This window comes from Chinchilla lanigera, unplaced genomic scaffold, assembly GCF_000276665.1.
Source record: "Chinchilla lanigera isolate Chin_1 unplaced genomic scaffold, ChiLan1.0 scaffold00110, whole genome shotgun sequence".
NCBI lineage: Eukaryota > Metazoa > Chordata > Mammalia > Rodentia > Chinchillidae > Chinchilla > Chinchilla lanigera.
The window spans coordinates 2,623,485-2,638,830 of NW_004955511.1; the positions used below are offsets into that span (position 1 = coordinate 2,623,485).

The 15,346-nt window shown below is 56.5% G+C and overlaps 3 protein-coding genes across 3 annotated transcripts in view; 2 read left to right on the forward strand and 1 right to left on the reverse strand.

The window, feature by feature from the left end:
• The window catches only part of Zdhhc5 (zinc finger, DHHC-type containing 5), a gene marked incomplete in the record, with an annotated part of 27,787 nt that extends 26,132 nt beyond the window's left edge, over positions 1-1,655 (forward strand). Inside the window, 2 exon segments of the mRNA XM_013506439.1 lie at positions 1-389; positions 502-1,655. Of these exon segments, the coding sequence (XP_013361893.1) occupies positions 1-389; positions 502-667 (555 nt within the window).
• Positions 1,656-3,258: 1,603 nt separating this feature from the next.
• On the reverse strand, positions 3,259-8,896 carry Med19 (mediator complex subunit 19). Its single transcript, XM_005408008.2, has 5 exons — positions 8,349-8,896; positions 4,279-4,535; positions 4,045-4,138; positions 3,748-3,842; positions 3,259-3,604 (listed from the first exon to the last, which is right to left on the reverse strand). The coding sequence occupies exons 1-5, from the start codon at positions 8,614-8,616 to the stop codon at positions 3,536-3,538; spliced, it is 783 nt and encodes a 260-aa protein (XP_005408065.1). The 5' UTR covers positions 8,617-8,896; the 3' UTR covers positions 3,259-3,535.
• A 53-nt stretch (positions 8,897-8,949) lies between these two features.
• Tmx2 (thioredoxin-related transmembrane protein 2) overlaps positions 8,950-15,346 on the forward strand; it is a gene marked incomplete in the record, with an annotated part of 9,098 nt that continues 2,701 nt past the window's right edge. Inside the window, 8 exon segments of the mRNA XM_005408009.2 lie at positions 8,950-9,211; positions 13,095-13,155; positions 13,359-13,472; positions 13,926-14,002; positions 14,093-14,199; positions 14,310-14,375; positions 14,450-14,579; positions 15,151-15,323. Of these exon segments, the coding sequence (XP_005408066.1) occupies positions 9,023-9,211; positions 13,095-13,155; positions 13,359-13,472; positions 13,926-14,002; positions 14,093-14,199; positions 14,310-14,375; positions 14,450-14,579; positions 15,151-15,279 (873 nt within the window).

A 15,346-nucleotide genomic window follows, 5' to 3' on the forward strand; every position in this document is an offset into this window, starting at 1 on the left:
CCGGTGCGCTACGACAACCTGTCGCGCCACATCGTGGCCTCGCTGCAGGAGCGCGAGAAGCTGCTGCGCCAGTCGCCCCCGCTGTCGGGCCGCGAGGAGGAGGCGGGCGTGGGGGACTCGGGCATCCAGTCCACGCCGGGCTCCGGGCACGCCCCGCGCACCAGCTCCTCCTCTGACGAGTCCAAGCGCTCGCCGCTGGCCAAGACTCCGCTGGGCCGCCCCGCCGGGCCGCGCTTCGGCAAGCCCGAGGGGCGCCGGGGCCTCGCGTCCCCCGAGCCGGGCCCAGCTGCCCCTTTCTTGGGCAGGTCCACGTCTTACAGCAGCCAAAAAGCCCCGGCCAGCGTCTCGGAGGCGGAAGAGGTGGCCCTGCAGCCCCTGCTGACCCCCAAGTAAGTGGGCGGCCTGCGTGGCGGGCTGTGGCGGGACCGCGGGGAGCGGCGGGTGCGCCCCGCAGCCCCTCGGCGTGCGCCCCCCTGATGCCCGCCGCTCCTCCTCTTCCAGAGACGAAGTGCAGCTGAAGAGCGCCTACAGCAAATCCAACGGGCAGCCGAAGAGCATGGGCCCGGCCGCGCCCAGCCCCGGGCAGCCGCCGCTCAGCAGCCCTACGCGGGGCGGCGTGAAGAAGGTGTCGGGGGTGGGCGGCACCACCTACGAGATCTCCGTGTGAGTCGCTGGCGCCTGCTGCCTACACCAAAGGGCCCGGGGCCACCTTCCCTCGAGGGCGCCCGCCCGGGACCTGGTGAGCGCCCTCGGAGGACAAGGGGCGGCCGGGTGCGCGCTGGGCCTGGGCCGGGAGACCGGGGAGCCGCCCGGCCCGCTCCCTGTGAAGCCGCCCTCCTCCTCCCCACCAGACTCAGTGGACGTTGTGCAATGCTCGCTCTGGAGGGAACCAGATCATTTTTAAACCAGAAATAATTTTTTTTATTATTGTTACGGATTCTATTTTTTTCCTCTTCTGCGTTACCAGGTGTGTGTGTACATATATATATATTATATATATTATAAATATCAAAGAAATTATATATCTATCTGGGCTGGGAAGATGGGAGGGCTGTGTATAAGGAGGGAACGCCCCTCCTCCCCCTCCCCAGGCCAGCAGGAAGAGACCCAGCCCCCTCCGTGGGACCCCCGCCACCGCCTGGGAGCCAGCGCCCTGTTGCTGCCGGCGATGGGTGGGGCTAGAGCAGGGCCGGGCCTGGCAGGGGTGGAGCCTGGGGAGGACGAAGAGTGGCAGGGGCTCCTGGCGCCCCAGGAAGGGGCAGAAGCCCTGGGTGGGGCCGGCTGCTTGAGCGCTCGCCTGGCCCGCTGGGCGGCAGCACTGCGCCCCCCTTCCTGGGGGAGGCAGCGGGGCCTCGTGAACCCCTCCCAGCTCTCCCCAGTTTACACGGTTAACGTCAAATCAAGGACAGAAGAATCCAAAAAGCAATATTTTTAATCATATGCCAAAAACTGGGGGCGAGAGGAGGAGCGGCAGGCCCCGGCCCCGCCGTCGCGCTGTCCCCGGGTCGCCCTCAGCCCGGCCGGATGGTGCTGGGGAGAGGGCTGCTGGGCTCTGACTACACAGGAAGGCCCGGCCTCCGCACAGAGGCCCATTTATTTTTATTGATTAGCCATTTTAAACCAGCAAGGAATAAAAAGAAACCCTGCTCTCACCAGCTCCCCGCCGTGGTGTTTGTCTTGTCAAGGCAGGCTGTGCTCGGAAGTCATCCCAAGGAAAACCTCGTCTTCTCCGTCCCAGCCCGTCTCGGGCAGGACAGGGGAAAGCTGCTTCTAACAACAGGCTGGGTTTCATTTGGGTGAAGCAAGGTTTTTTGGTTTTTGAGATAAGGTCTTGCTGTGTAGTTCACCTGGCCTTGAACTCTGTAGCCCAGGATGGCCAGAAACTCAGGATTCTTCCTGCCTCAGCCTCCAGAGTGTGAGGATTATAAGGGTGTGGACAGTTTAAAATAAAGACTTCTCACAAAGAAAATGTTAGGCGCAGTGGTGTGAGCCTTTAATGACAGCTACTCAGGAGGCTGAGGAGGCAGACTGCATGTTTAAGGGCAATTTAGTGAAACCTTATCTCAAAAAAAAAAAAACGAACAGCTCAATGGTAGGACACTTGTCTTGTGTGTGCAAGGCCCTGGGTTCAGTCCCCACTACTGAAAAAACAAAACACTCTGAAAAAGTCTGGTACCAAAGCTCATCATTTCAGCTCAGAGACGCGTGACTTGTGTCCGGATTCCCCTGCTTTTCCCCTGGGAAGTGGCTCCTTTTGCAACAGCCAGAAAAGCATCCCTGCACCGGACCTCAGGACGCGTCTGTAGTGTCCGGAAGTGAAGTGCACAGCGCTGACTGCCGGTCAATCCCGCCAGCTGCTGGGATGGAGCTCAGCAGCACAGCACCTGCCTGGCGAGCGTGAGGTAGTTTGAATCCCAGTACAAAAAAAAGGTTCAAGGCCAGCCTAGACCCGCCAGAGCGTGGCCTTTAGGTTCCCTGTGTGAACGCGCGCTCCCGCCCGCAGGCGGGGCTGAGGCGGGCTAAGCTGAGCAAGGCGCTCTGTCGCAGGACCGGGTGTGGTCGTGACGCCCAGCACAGGCGGCACCCGGGCCACACCGGTGGCATTTTCTGTCACAGCCTGCTACCAAAACAGCAAAGGCTTCAGTCTGCGCGGCTTTGCCTGAGCCTCGGGACAGGGCAGGTCAGATGTCCCGAGAGCGCAGCAGGTGCCTCTGCCTGCCTGCTGGGAGCTCGCTGCCAAGGCCGCCTCACATGCTTCTGGCCTCAGAACACTCTTGCTGACACACTGCACGACAGGGTGCTTCTCAGTGGGGTGCTGTTTCCACACAAAAGGACCCCCGCTTCTCAGGTGGAGCCTGGAAGTTTCCCACGTGTCTGCCTCACCTGGCTGCCTCTGCTGGCTCGGGAGAGCGCACTGATGAACGCCCTGCTGTGCCACCCTTTTTCTGTGGCACTGGGGACTGGACTCGCCTTGTGCATGCCAGGCAAGCACTCCACCTGAGCCCCATGCCCGGCCCACTGCCACTTTAAGCCCCGACTTGGAGAAGGGCACTTAGCTCTTTTTTCCTTTACAGTACTGGGATTAAACCCCCGGCCGCCCCACTGAGTTACATCCCCAGCCCTTTCTAAACATTTTTTATTTGGAGACAGAGTCTTGCTAATGAACTCCATCTTCCTGCCTCAGCCTCCCAGAGTGCCATTACTATAGGCCTGCATTCCGCCAGCTAACTTACCTTTTAACAGGCAGACACACTTCAGTCAGTTTGATAATTCAACTTTTTTAGTGAAAATCCCTAACAAGTCAAGTCCTGAAATCAGACAAAATTGCACAAAGGAAAGAAACAAAATGCTTCCTGGGAGAGGAAGACCGGTCCAAGAGGAAGTAACTGGGCGGGGCCTGCAGAAGCACAGCCTTCCTCCCTCCTGAAGCACTGGCCTCGGCCTCGGCCTGGCCTTGTGTCGTCCGGGTTCCGGCTCCAACACCAGTGCTCCCGAGGCAGGAAGAGCCGTCCCACCTCGGCGACTGCTCATCCTGTTAGCGGAGGCTGCTGCTGCTGCTGGCCTGGGAGCTGCCCATGCCCGGGTGGTCGGGGCTGTGTCGGCTCTGGGGGACAGGGAGGGCGGGTGAGAACCCCGAGAGCGGAGCCTGGAAGACCGCGCACATCCCCTGTGCCTGCTCTCGGGCCAGCCTGCGGCCAGGACACCACCCAGCACCGAGGACCAGCAAGCCCCAGGCTGCCACCGTACCTTCTTCTTTTTCTTCTCTTTCTTCTTCCTTTTGCGTTCAGGGTCTTCTTCTTTCTTCTTTTTCTTCTTCTTGTGATCTGAGTCTGAAGGTGTTTCTGCAGGACACACAGGTGCTGCCCCCTCAGCTCAGGCTCCTTGACTGCTGGGAACCCTGCTGTCTGGGTGCTGCTCTCTAGGTGGCTGCGCCTGACGCCCCACCCCAGGTCCCCTCGCTCGGGAGACCCTGACCCCGGCACCCACCTCCCCCCTGGGGTAGGTGGGCGGCCCCTCGCCCTTGCACGCACGCGGCCTGCTTACCTGGAGGCACCGGGTCCTGGGTGCGGCTCTGCTTGTGCTTGTGCTTGTTCTTCTTGGGAGGCTGGATATGCATGAGGCGGCACTGCTCCGGCAGCTGCAGGGACACAGGCCAGCTCAGGGCAGCGGAGCGCAAGCCTGGCTCCCACATGCGGTGTCTGCTCAGCGTGCCAGGAAGGGCTGGGCAGGGGCAGCAAAGCGACCGTGTGCCCTCCTCCCCCCCGCAGCGGGACTCACCGGGCCGGTGTGGAGCCGGAAGCCGGACAGCATGGTCCCTGTGATGGGATTGAAGGAGCCACCCAGGATCGGGGGTTTCTCGATGAGGGAGCGGAGGCTGCTGTTGTCATGGGAACCTGGCAGGTCAATCATCCCAGGCAGGTCTGGCAGGAAGTTGCTCAGCTTCTCCTTGACCTTCTTGCCACAGAACTTGTTGTAGGCCTGCTCCAGGTTGTAGTGCGTGATCAGATTTGTGCTGCCTGTGAGCTCCGTGCTGCCTGCAGGGCCCACGGGCAGAGCAGAGGTCAGCGCCCAACAGAGAGCTGAGCTCACCACCCGGAGGGAGGCAGGGCTGCGCTCCCACCTAAGTGCAGATGCTTCTAAGCAGAAAGTGACAAGCTCTCAATTTCTAAAGTAAGAACACAGCAAAAGTAAATACAGGTGGAGCAACCCTAATTTTAAAACCGTGGAGATGCTGTGGAAGCACTGAATTCCACCAGGACACTCAAAAAGTTTCAGATTTTGGCTAGATGTTTGTACCCCTGTGATCCCAGCTATTCAGGAGGCTGAGGCAGGACGATAGCAAGTTCAAAGCCAGCCTGTGCAACTTCGTGAAAGTGTATCTCAAAAAAGAAAGTCCGGGTATGTATCCCAGTGTTCCCTGGATTCAATCCCTAGTACCACCATAAAGCAGTCAATAAATTTGGATACTACAGGTTTCACATTTTTAGGTTAGGACAAAGTACGCAAATAGCCTGAAATTTGAAACACTTCTGGTCCCAGGGGTTTTGGATGAGGACCCTGGAGCTGTGATAACATATGATGAACAAGAACAGACAGTGGGCGCGACAGCGACTCTGGGTAACCACACGGCTGTGCGTGCTTTTCAGAAAATGCAGCGAGTTCCTTCCTCTGACCTCAACAGGGTAACAGCACCTCACAGCCCAGCACGGAGATGCAGAGTAAGACAGCATTTTGCCAAGGCTGCGAGAGTCTGGAAAGTTGGAAAGCACTTTTTTCTGTAGGGTTAGGGAGGGGGATACATCCTCCTCCTCAGCCCTTTGCAAGTTTTTACCTGGAGACAGGGTCTTAGCAAGTTGCCAAGGCCGGGCTCGAACCTTTGCTCCTTCTGCCTCACCCTCCCGAGGCCTTGCTGAGGTCCACTACAACCTCATCCGTGCTGAGGATGGACACAGAGGGCACCGACGGCGAAAGCGGCCGAGGAGCTGCCGGAGGGCAGAGGCAGAGTCCCCAGCGCAGCACGCCACGCACACGAACGGCCGCCCGCAGAGTCCCGCACTTTTCCTCGCTGTCGCGGGCAGGGCAGCTGCCTCATCTCCTCCCACCAGCCCCGCTGCCCTGCGCTTCCGCTCCAGGAGGAAGGCACTCGGGCTGCCGCTCAACCCTGGAAGAGCTTAACTTCCTGTTCCAACCCTTAGTTCTGTGAAGGTCATGGACAAACCTTGCTCCCCAGCCCTGCCTCCTCTCCTGAAAAAATCTGGCACCCCCAAGCCCTTCATCAATTCCATGCAAATTCAGTGTTTTCCTAGAAACTCCAAATCCTGGCTGGGGATGTAGCTCAGCGGCACAAGTGCCTGCCTGGCGAGCCGAAGGGCCTCAGTTTGAGTCCCAGTACCAAGACAAGAAAAAAAAAAACAACTCCAAATGCTGCCCACATTCCTCAGGGCGTTTCTACTTCACGTCCTCCAGGTGTTTTCACAAAGCAGCGCTCCTAGTTCAGAACCCTCGGAGGGTTCCTATCGGCCGCAGGGAGAAGCGCCAACTTCTGACTGGCACCAAACCACTTCTCACTTCGGCTGCAGCTGTGCCACCTACACAACCCCACTCTTTCCGTGTGGAATTCCACGTCCATCCAAATGGTGTCCACGTCTGCTGGGGTAGGGGGCTTCTATTTCATTGTAGGAAAAGTCTTCCTAATTTTCTTCAGCTCTAGAAATTCTTTAAGGTCCTATTCATATGACACCTTGTTCTTACTGTCATTTTAGATGAGAACACATTTTGTAAATTATTGGTAGTTTTTAAAATTGTTTGCTAGAATAGTGTTCACTGGGATAGGCAAGGCACAACCACCAACTGACGACCGCCACTGACGAGAAGTACAGTCGCTACACATAAGCTGTATTTTATATCCTTAACCAAGTAAGCGCCTTTGAAAAGCAAGGACCAAGGGTGGAATAGTGTGGAAGGGTGAGGCTGAGGCAAGGGGATTGCAAACTTGAGTCCTGCTGGGACAATTTAGAGAAATGTCAAAAGATAGGCAGCCTTGTTACGCCTCAAGTTTTTTCCAACTACAAAACGGACATATTCCTACCTCCAGAGCTACTAGAAGCATTAAATACTACTATATGGTTGTGTTGTGAACTTCCAAGTACTCTTCCAATGGTTGTTATTACTTCCCTTAAATCAGGAGATGGACTGAAGGGAAAAGAAGACTCGGCAAGAGCTGGGTATGATGGCTGTGCCTGTAATCCTAGCACTCTGGGAGGCTGAGGCAGGAGGATCGCAAATTTGAGCCCAGCCTGGGCAACTGAGCAACTTAGCAAGACCTTGTCTCAGACTCAAAAAAAGGGGTAGGGGTGAGGGTGGGGGTGTAGCTTAGTGTGAAGGTCCCGGGTTCAATCCTCAATACCACGTAGAAGAAAAAAGCATTTTGGGGATCTGATGGGGGTGAACTAAAATGCATTCTGGAGACTCAACACATCCAAAACAATGACTTCCACCTCCTCAAATTTACTTCATCCTCCCAATCTGAGGCTCCCATCTACCAACTACTCAAGCTACGACCTCACAAATCGCCCTCAGTTCCTCTCCTCCCCTTCTACATTTCACTCATTTCTGGCAGCTGACCTGTACCTGGCATCCATCCCCTTCACAGCCCGGTTAAAAACCATCGCCTCTTCGGGGACTACCGAGCGGTAACTTCTCACATGTGCCCCCACTTTGTGCTCCGGAGTAGCTGCTTGAATAATGAATAAATTCGATCATTTCCCCCACATATTAAGACCGCTTGCCTTGGAGGTCGGAACCGCAATGGTTCCACTGCCCGGCCAAGGCCTGTGCGTCCCCATCTCTCTCGCGCTCTGTCCCACTGCCCTTGCCTGGTTCTCATCACCGGGGCCCCACAGGACTTCCATCCCACCACCTCCAGGCACTCTCTCAATCCGGACTCCTGATACCGAAGAACACCTCTCCCTTCTGTCCACAGGTTCTGTCGACCCACAACTGTGGCTCGGATGTCCACGGCCAGAGAGTTCCGTGGTCACTCTAAAGTCGTTCCCTGCTCTCAGTTATTTATCCACATTTCTCCTCGTGGTATTAACCACTATCTGGTGTTCTTTGTTTACATTTTACCTCCTCTAATGACTTACAAACTTCAAAAGGTAAGGATCTTATCAGTCTTGTTTACACTGTAACTCCAGCATTTTTCGCTTTGCGGTACGGAGGATGGAACCCACAGCCTTCACCCTAGGCTACATCCCCAGCCCTTTTCGTATTTCTGTTTTAAGGCAGGGTCTTGCTAAATCTCTTACATTGCCCGGGGTGGGCTCGAACTAGCGAGCCTCCTGCCTCAGCCCCCCACGTGTTGGAATTACAGGTGTGCCCCAGCAGGTCCTTGTCGAAATATTTAAAAAAAATTTTTTTTTTCCAAATACGTTTTAATAAAAAGACTTGGTTCAATTTTTAACCCCACCTTTGAAAATTTGAATCGCCGATCCCCTAAAAAGGCAATCTGCCCCAAGCCAACAAATTTGCGACACACTGAAAACTAAAACCTTAGATTCAAACTCAAGCCCTGGATCTTTTTTTTTTTTTTTTTCAGGAAACCACACTCGTCAGTGACAGGACCTGAATTTAGAGCGAAAAACTGCCTCGGAGATGCCCATCTATCCACTCCACGGCATCCTACACTAACCCTTTAGTTGTGAATACTAACAACACTGACTTAAAGCCGCACGAACTGGCCACGCGTTGCCTAGGTTACCTCGCACCTCCGGCCGCAGGATGGTAGCCACGCCCATCACCCCTAGCTCTGATTTGATTGGCTGGCTTCGGCCAGGCCTAGTACGCACCTGGTAGCTCCCTCATTAGGTAGAAAGGCCCACAGCCGGCCGCTGACTTGTCTGCACCTGGGGGAGCCGTGGCCGTGGTGGGGGGCGCCGCCGTGCCCGGTCCCCCGCCAGGAGGAGGCGGAGGTGGAGGCGGAGGCTTTCCTGGCCCGAAGCTGAGTGCTGTGGGGGGCGGTGGTGGGTCAGCCTGAGCTCCGAACAGCGCCGTGAAATTCTCCATCGTCCTTTCGGCCCCGGCGCTGCTCTTCTGTAGGGCGTTAGTGATTTTCATTGGGTAATCCTTTGAGTGGGCACCGCCCTCCTCCTGTGGGAAACTCCGGTCATTGGCTATGTCGGGCCACGCCTACCTTCTTCCGGCGACTGCTTCCGTCGCTTCTTGAAAACGTTCCGGAAGTGCTAGCTAACCTTCTGAAACTCGTCTCTCGGAGGGCGGGGTCGTCAAAGTTACATATCCAATGAAATGACTTAGGTTGGAAAAGCGACAGCTAGATTGACCAATGAAATCTTCCGTCCCTCTTTTAGGTCGGGCTTAATGTACCGTCTAATCAGAGATCTATTTCCGGGCCCAAAGATTTTTTTTTTTTTTTTTTTTTTTTGCCCAATAAAGTCTCGAGGCCGGGGGGCGGGGCCAGCCGCACTGAGGCCGCAGGGCGGCGGGTGCCGCTCGGGCCGGGAAGATGGCGGTCCTCGCACCTCTAATCGCTCTGGTGTACTCCGTGCCGCGGCTTTCTCGATGGCTGGCCCGGCCTTACTGCCTCCTGTCAGCCCTGCTCTCTGCTGCTTTCCTACTCGTGAGGAAACTGCCGCCCCTCTGCAACGGTCTCCCCACCCAGCGCGAAGACGGCAACCCGTGCGACTTTGACTGGGTGAGCGCCCCCTGTCTCCGCCGGGGCGACCTTGACGGTCCCTGCGCGCAGGCGCGGCCGGGCCGGGGCTCCGGGCGGCTTAGAGTGCGAGGCGCCGCCGGACACCGAGGCCGTCCGGTTCTGAGCCCATCTCTGCGCTCCTGGGGCTACAGTCAGCGCCTACGAACTGGGCCTCGTCTCCCGCCTTCTTTAAAATTTTGAGACAGGGTCTCTCTAAGTTGCCTGGTTTGAGACGGATCTTGAGGTCTTCCTGCCTCAGCCTCCCGAAGTGCTGGGATGACTTGCGTGCGCCCCCACGCCCCGTGTAATTCCTGCCTGTTTCCATCTCACCATTCGTACTAATGGACGGGCCCTGCCAAACCGCACCCGCACAGCTCCGTACGGGGCTGCTCACTGCGACGCCGCCGGCAGCCAGCGGCGAGGTCGGTGTGTCCCCACCTGTACCTTGAGCACGGCAGCTGCGCGCACTGCACTGTCCTAGCTCCTTACACGTGTCCAGAGTCCACATTCTTTTCTAACCGCTATGCAGGACTCTGGGGATGCAAAGCTGAATCACATAGTGAAACATATTGAAAAAAAAAAAAAAAAAAGCTACAAATACATTGTAAACAAACCCACCTGCCCAGCTCAGGCCCGGAATCCCGACTACAGCCGCGGCTCAGGCAGGAGGATCCCAAGTTCAAGGTCAGCCTCGGCAGCTTAGTGCGGTTCTACCTCCAAGTACGAAATAAGGGCTGGGGCTGGCGCGCGGTGGTCGAGGAGCGCCGCGAGTTCATTCCCCAGGGCAGGAAAGAAAGCGGTCAGTCTGAAACCAAGCCAGTGCCTAGGCAGGAGTGCGGGGCGGAGCGCACGGCGAAACAGTTCTCTACGATTGTGTTGCCTCTTCCAGAGCCCAAAGTGAATCTGGACTTTCACCGGAACCCATTCCCTGAGCTTTTCCTGCCTCCTTTCTTCTCTCTTGCCACCTCTGTCCTTTTCCAGACAGTATTTGTTAGCTGTAAAGTAGCCAGCTTGTCCAGAGATCCTCTATCACGGTAAGGGAGATGAGACTCAAAGGTATACGTGTATAGTAATAAGAACTTTAAGGGGCTGGGGATTTAGCTCAGCGGCAAAGCGCCTGCCTGGCAAGTGCAAGGTCGTGAGTTCGGTTCCCGGTACCGGAGAAAAACCAAAAAAAAAAAAAAAGAACTTTAATAAATGTAGGAGACCTTTTACAGAATTAATTTCTCCGTACATCCCCTCCCCTCCAGCACTAGGGATGGGACCCAAGGCCTTGTGTATGCCAGGCAAGTGTTTAGACCCGCGATTCTCTTGCCTCAGGCTCCTGAGTGGAAGAAACTGTATCTTTTGTCTCACTGTGGAGGGTTTCAGGCCCTGGAGCCTCCGGCTGGTGGCCAGGCAGCCCCTCAGAGGGAGCACGGGGCCAGAGTCACCTGTGCTAGGAAGCAAGAGCAAGAAAGGGCCAGAGTCCCACAGGGGACCCCAAGGTCCCGCTGTCCTCCCACAAGGTCACACCTCCTGCACCGCCTTGGAGACCAAGCTGTGAGTAAGTCTTTGAAGGACATTCAGGACCTAAGTTCCGTGCCAGACACAGTGGTGTGTGTCAATCGTTCCAGCTACTGGGGAGGCTGAGGCAGGGGCATCCCTTGAGCCCAAGAGTTCAAGACCAGCCTGGGCAATATAGTGAAACCGTGTCTCCAATATAAACTGCACTTGGGAGGCTGAGGCATGACGATCATGAGTTCAAGGACTGCCTGGGTACATAGTGAGACTATCTCAAAAAACAAAAACATGCGTTGGGTGTGGTTTTGCACACTGGTAACCCCAGCACGTGGGAGACTGAGGCAGGAAGACTGCCAAGTTTGGGGCCAGCCTGAAACCTAGCTCAGCTTTGTCCCACGGCCTGGGCTCCCCCCACCCCGAGCACTAGGAGCTGCAGAAGGCCAGCGGGCGGGCCACGCGTCACTACGTGCACTCTCCACGCACGAGTGCAGTCCTGGTCCCCCCTGCCGCCGCTGGTGAGAGAAGGCTGGGTGTGTCTCGCTGTGGCCTTTTGGGAGGGCCTGAACCACGGTCTACGGTCTGTGTAGCTGGTCCACGCTTCAAGCATGATGCCCTTAGGCCTGCATTTGGCCTCCCGGTTGACCACGGTTCATTCTTTTTCCGTGCTGAGGACTGAAGCCAGGGCTACACGTGTGCTTTACCGCTGAGCTGCACCCAGCCTTGAGGTTCCTGAAGTGAAACCCCAACGGCTCTGTTCCTGAAAACCCTGCCTCGTTTTTACTTCAGTTGATCATTGTCCCTCACTCCCATTTTGCATGTCTTCACCTATAAATACTTTGTGTTGCAGACTGAAGCTCAAATTCTGGTTGTTCTTGGTTTTTGTCTGAAATAACAGTGTCGCCTCCACCCCCACCCCATATTATAAACAGGATATGAAAGAGACAGGAACGGTGGTACAGGCCTGAAATCCAAGCATTCTGGGAGGCTGAGGCAGAAGGATTGCAAGTAAGAGCCTAGCCTGGACAGAGACACTATGTCTCAAACATTTTTTTAAGGCTGGGTGTGATGGTCCACGCCTGTAACCCCAGCACTCAGGAGGCTGAGGCAGGATAGCCATGAGTTGGAGGCCAGCCTGGGCTATATAGCAAGACCCTGTCTGAAAAAAAAAATTATTTTTATTTATTTATTTATTGTCTTTTTGAGACAGGGTTTCACTATGCAGTTCAGGCTGTCCTTGAGCTCACTTTGTAGCCCAGGCTGGCCTTGAACTCACAAGGATCCTCCTGCCTCAGCCTCATGAGTGCTGGGATTATAGGTGTGTGCAAAATTTTTTTTAAAAAGGGCTGGGGTATAGCTCATTGCAGAGTCCCCAGGTTCAATGCCCAGTACCACAAAATAAATAAGTAAATAAATGAAGAAGTGAAGGAAGGAAGGAATGCTAGGGAAGGCCTTGGACAACCCAGTCTGTACTCTCTCTGACCCATGCTTTCTTCTCAGATGGACCTTATTCTTGTAGCCTTTACTCTTTAAAATCATTGTGCAGGTCTTTGTTTATTGTCTCACCTTGCTTGTGAGGTTAAACTGTAAAAGGTGTGAGAGAGCTGTGCTAGCCAAGGGTTGGAAAGGTCGTCAGGACCTCTCACAGTCCCCTTGAGCTCTCCAATTATACTAACAGTGTGTGCGTTATTACTGTTAAGTATGAGGAGGGAAGAAATGGCTGCATTTGAGCAGAGCCAAACAAACGCAACAGCCAGATCCTGGTTTGGTTTTGTTTTTAAAGACAGGGTTTCCCTAAGCAGTTCAAGTTGGCTTTAACTTGTTATCTTCCTGCCTTACAGGCATTAGAAACTGTGTTAATATGTCATAGAGCGCAGGTATAAACCCAGCAGTCTGTAGGCTGAGGCAGAAGGATTGCACATTCAAGCCCAGTGTGGGCTACATAGTGAAACCCTATCTCAAAAAACCAAAACCAAAAAATCAAAATCAGAACCACTTGGGAGGCTGAGGCAGGAGGAACACTGTGAGTTTGAGGCCAGCCTGGGCTTCACAGTGAGTTCAAAGTCAGCCAGAACTACACAGACAGACCCTGTGTCAAAAAAAAAAAAAATCAAAACAAAAAAAACTAACCAAAGGAGAACACTAACTGAACACAAATGCCCCAGGCTGAGGAAGGAACTGAGCTCTTCTTTTTGATTGGTGTTTTTCCCACTTAGCTGACAGCAGGTTTCTGTGGTTTTCACTTTTTTTTTGGTCTTTGAGACAGGGTCCCCCTGTGCAGTCCGAAGCGGACTGAGCTCAGCCTGACCTCTGCGTTTCTCTGTGCGCTGTAGCCTCCGCACCGGGGAGTTGCACAGCCCCCTGTCCTGTGCTCTGGTTGCAGAGGGAGGTGGAGATCCTGATGTTCCTCAGCGCCATCGTGATGATGAAGAACCGCAGGTCGAGTGAGTGCAGCTCTGGCTCGGGTGGCTGGGGTCTGCAGGAGGCTGTGCTTCCGCCACCCCCGATCCTACCTCTCAGGCCAAGGCCGGGTCTGACCTTGGACCCTGCCCTCCCCACCCGCTTCCCCAGACCCCGGGAAGAGGGAGGAGGGCTGGCCGGCTGGGAGGAGCTGCGGGCCAGGCTGACTTGCTGCCCTGTGCTTCAGTCACCGTGGAGCAGCACGTGGGCAACATCTTCATGTTCAGCAAGGTGGCCAACGCCATCCTGTTCTTCCGCCTGGACATCCGCATGGGGCTGCTGTACCTCACGCTGTGCATAGGTGAGGTCCTGCCTTCTCTGCTGGGGACAGAGCCCTTCTGCCTGTCTCCTCCCCCTCCGGCCCGCCGTGGCCCGCTGACATGTGGTGTAGCTCAGGTGATGAGAACTTGCACGGGCTGTGTTTTAAGATGGGAAGATGCCAGCTGCTGTGGTGCGCTGCTGGAATCCCAGCACTCTGTAGGCTGAGGCAGGAGGATTGCAAGTTCAGACTCAGCCTGGGCAACTTACTGAGACCCTGTGTCAAAGTAAGCAATACAGAGGGGCTGCGGATGTGAAGGCGCGGGTTTGCTCCCTGGAGCAGCAGGGGAGAGAGCCCAAGAGGAAGGGGCTGAGTGGGTGCCCGGCGTGCCTCTGGGAGTGGTTCTCTGGTGGCTGACGGCCCGCGCGGCCACTGGAAGTGAGTGCCCTGTCCAGGAGGGTGAGCGTGGCCCTGATGGCTGTGTTCCGTGCCCAGTGTTCCTGATGACCTGCAAGCCCCCGCTGTACATGGGCCCCGAGTACATCAAGTACTTCAGCGACAAGACCATCGACGTGAGTGTGCTCCTCCCGTCGCTGGGGTCTCTGGAGTGAGGGCTGGGGCCGGGCAGTGGGGCCCAGCTCACGCGTCCCTTCCTGCGGCAGGAGGAGCTGGAGCGGGACAGGGGCGTCACGTGGCTGGTGGAGTTCTTTGCCAACTGGTCCAGCGACTGCCAGTCGTTCGCTCCCATCTACGCGGACCTCTCCCTCAAGTGAGCATGGAGCAGCGGCGGGCTCTGCTGGCCCTTCCCCCTCCCCAGATGCCCCCTCCGCCCGCCCCTCCGCGTTCTCAGGGTGTGAAATGACCCATTCACTCTCCCAGGTACAACTGCGCAGGGCTGAATTTCGGGAAGGTGGACGTGGGGCGCTACACGGATGTCAGCACGCGGTAGGCAGCCTGGCGGGGCGCAGGTGCCGTCTCTCGGTGGCACAGCCGCGCTGAGACCCCTCTCCGGCCTGCAGGTACAGAGTGAGCACGTCGCCCCTCACCAAGCAGCTCCCGACGCTCATCCTGTTCCAAGGCGGCAGGGAGGTCATGCGGCGGCCGCAGATCGACAAGAAAGGGCGCGCGGTCTCCTGGACGTTCTCAGAGGTGCGGAGGGCCCGGCGTGAGGGGTGCAGGGCAGGGAGCACTGATCGAAGCCCAAGACCCCACTCCGCCCCTGCCAGAGCTCCGAGGGCGTGGACCGTGCCCTGCGCCTCAGTGTCTGTCCGTCCTGCGGAGCTGATAACACAGCCTCTGCCAGCCGGGACTCGGTCTGCAAGGCCCCCGGGGTGGCCAGTGCGGGGGGCAGAGCCGGGCCGGCATTCAGACTGCCCTGCAGGGTTGCACCGGGGTGAAGGCTATGTTGCTAAAACAGCCAGACTGCACCAAGGCAGATTCCTGGCCTTACTTCCTCCTTTCCTACAGTGTCTCGGTGCTTCTTCCTCAGCCGGCCGTCGTGGCGCGTGCCTGTGATCCCAGCACACTGGGAGGCTGAGGCAGGAGAACTGCTAGTTTGAAGTCTTTTGAGATCTGAGTGCCTGTCTCAAAATCAGAGACTAAACAGAGGCTGGGGTTGGAGCTCAACCGAGAGGCCCTGGGTTCGATCCCCAGGCCTGCAAAACACAGCAAAAGCTTTCCTGGGCTCTAAATTCCTGACGTGTTGGTCTCTTTGGTGCAGGAGAACGTGATCCGGGAATTCAACTTGAACGAGCTGTACCAGCGGGCCAAGAAGCTGTCCAAGGCTGGTGACGGCACTCCGGAGGAGCAGCGCGCCGGTCCGGGAGCGGAGGACAAGAAGGTCAAATAGGCCCCTCCGGCGTCCTGTCCCCGAGGGCGCTGCGCCCTGGCGCTCCCAGCGCCGAGCCGCCGCCTCC

Excerpts from the sequence above, each read along its gene's own strand:
- Med19 (XM_005408008.2), bottom strand. The coding sequence starts at position 8,616 with ATGAAAATCACTAACGCCCTACAGAAGAGCAGCGCCGGGGCCGAAAGG. Across the intron at positions 3,843-4,044 it reads CCAGGACCCGGTGCCTCCAG|AAACACCTTCAGACTCAGAT; the intron begins GTAAGCAGGCCG and ends TGTGTCCTGCAG. Across the intron at positions 3,605-3,747 it reads AAGAGAAGAAAAAGAAGAAG|AGCCGACACAGCCCCGACCA; the intron begins GTACGGTGGCAG and ends CCTGTCCCCCAG.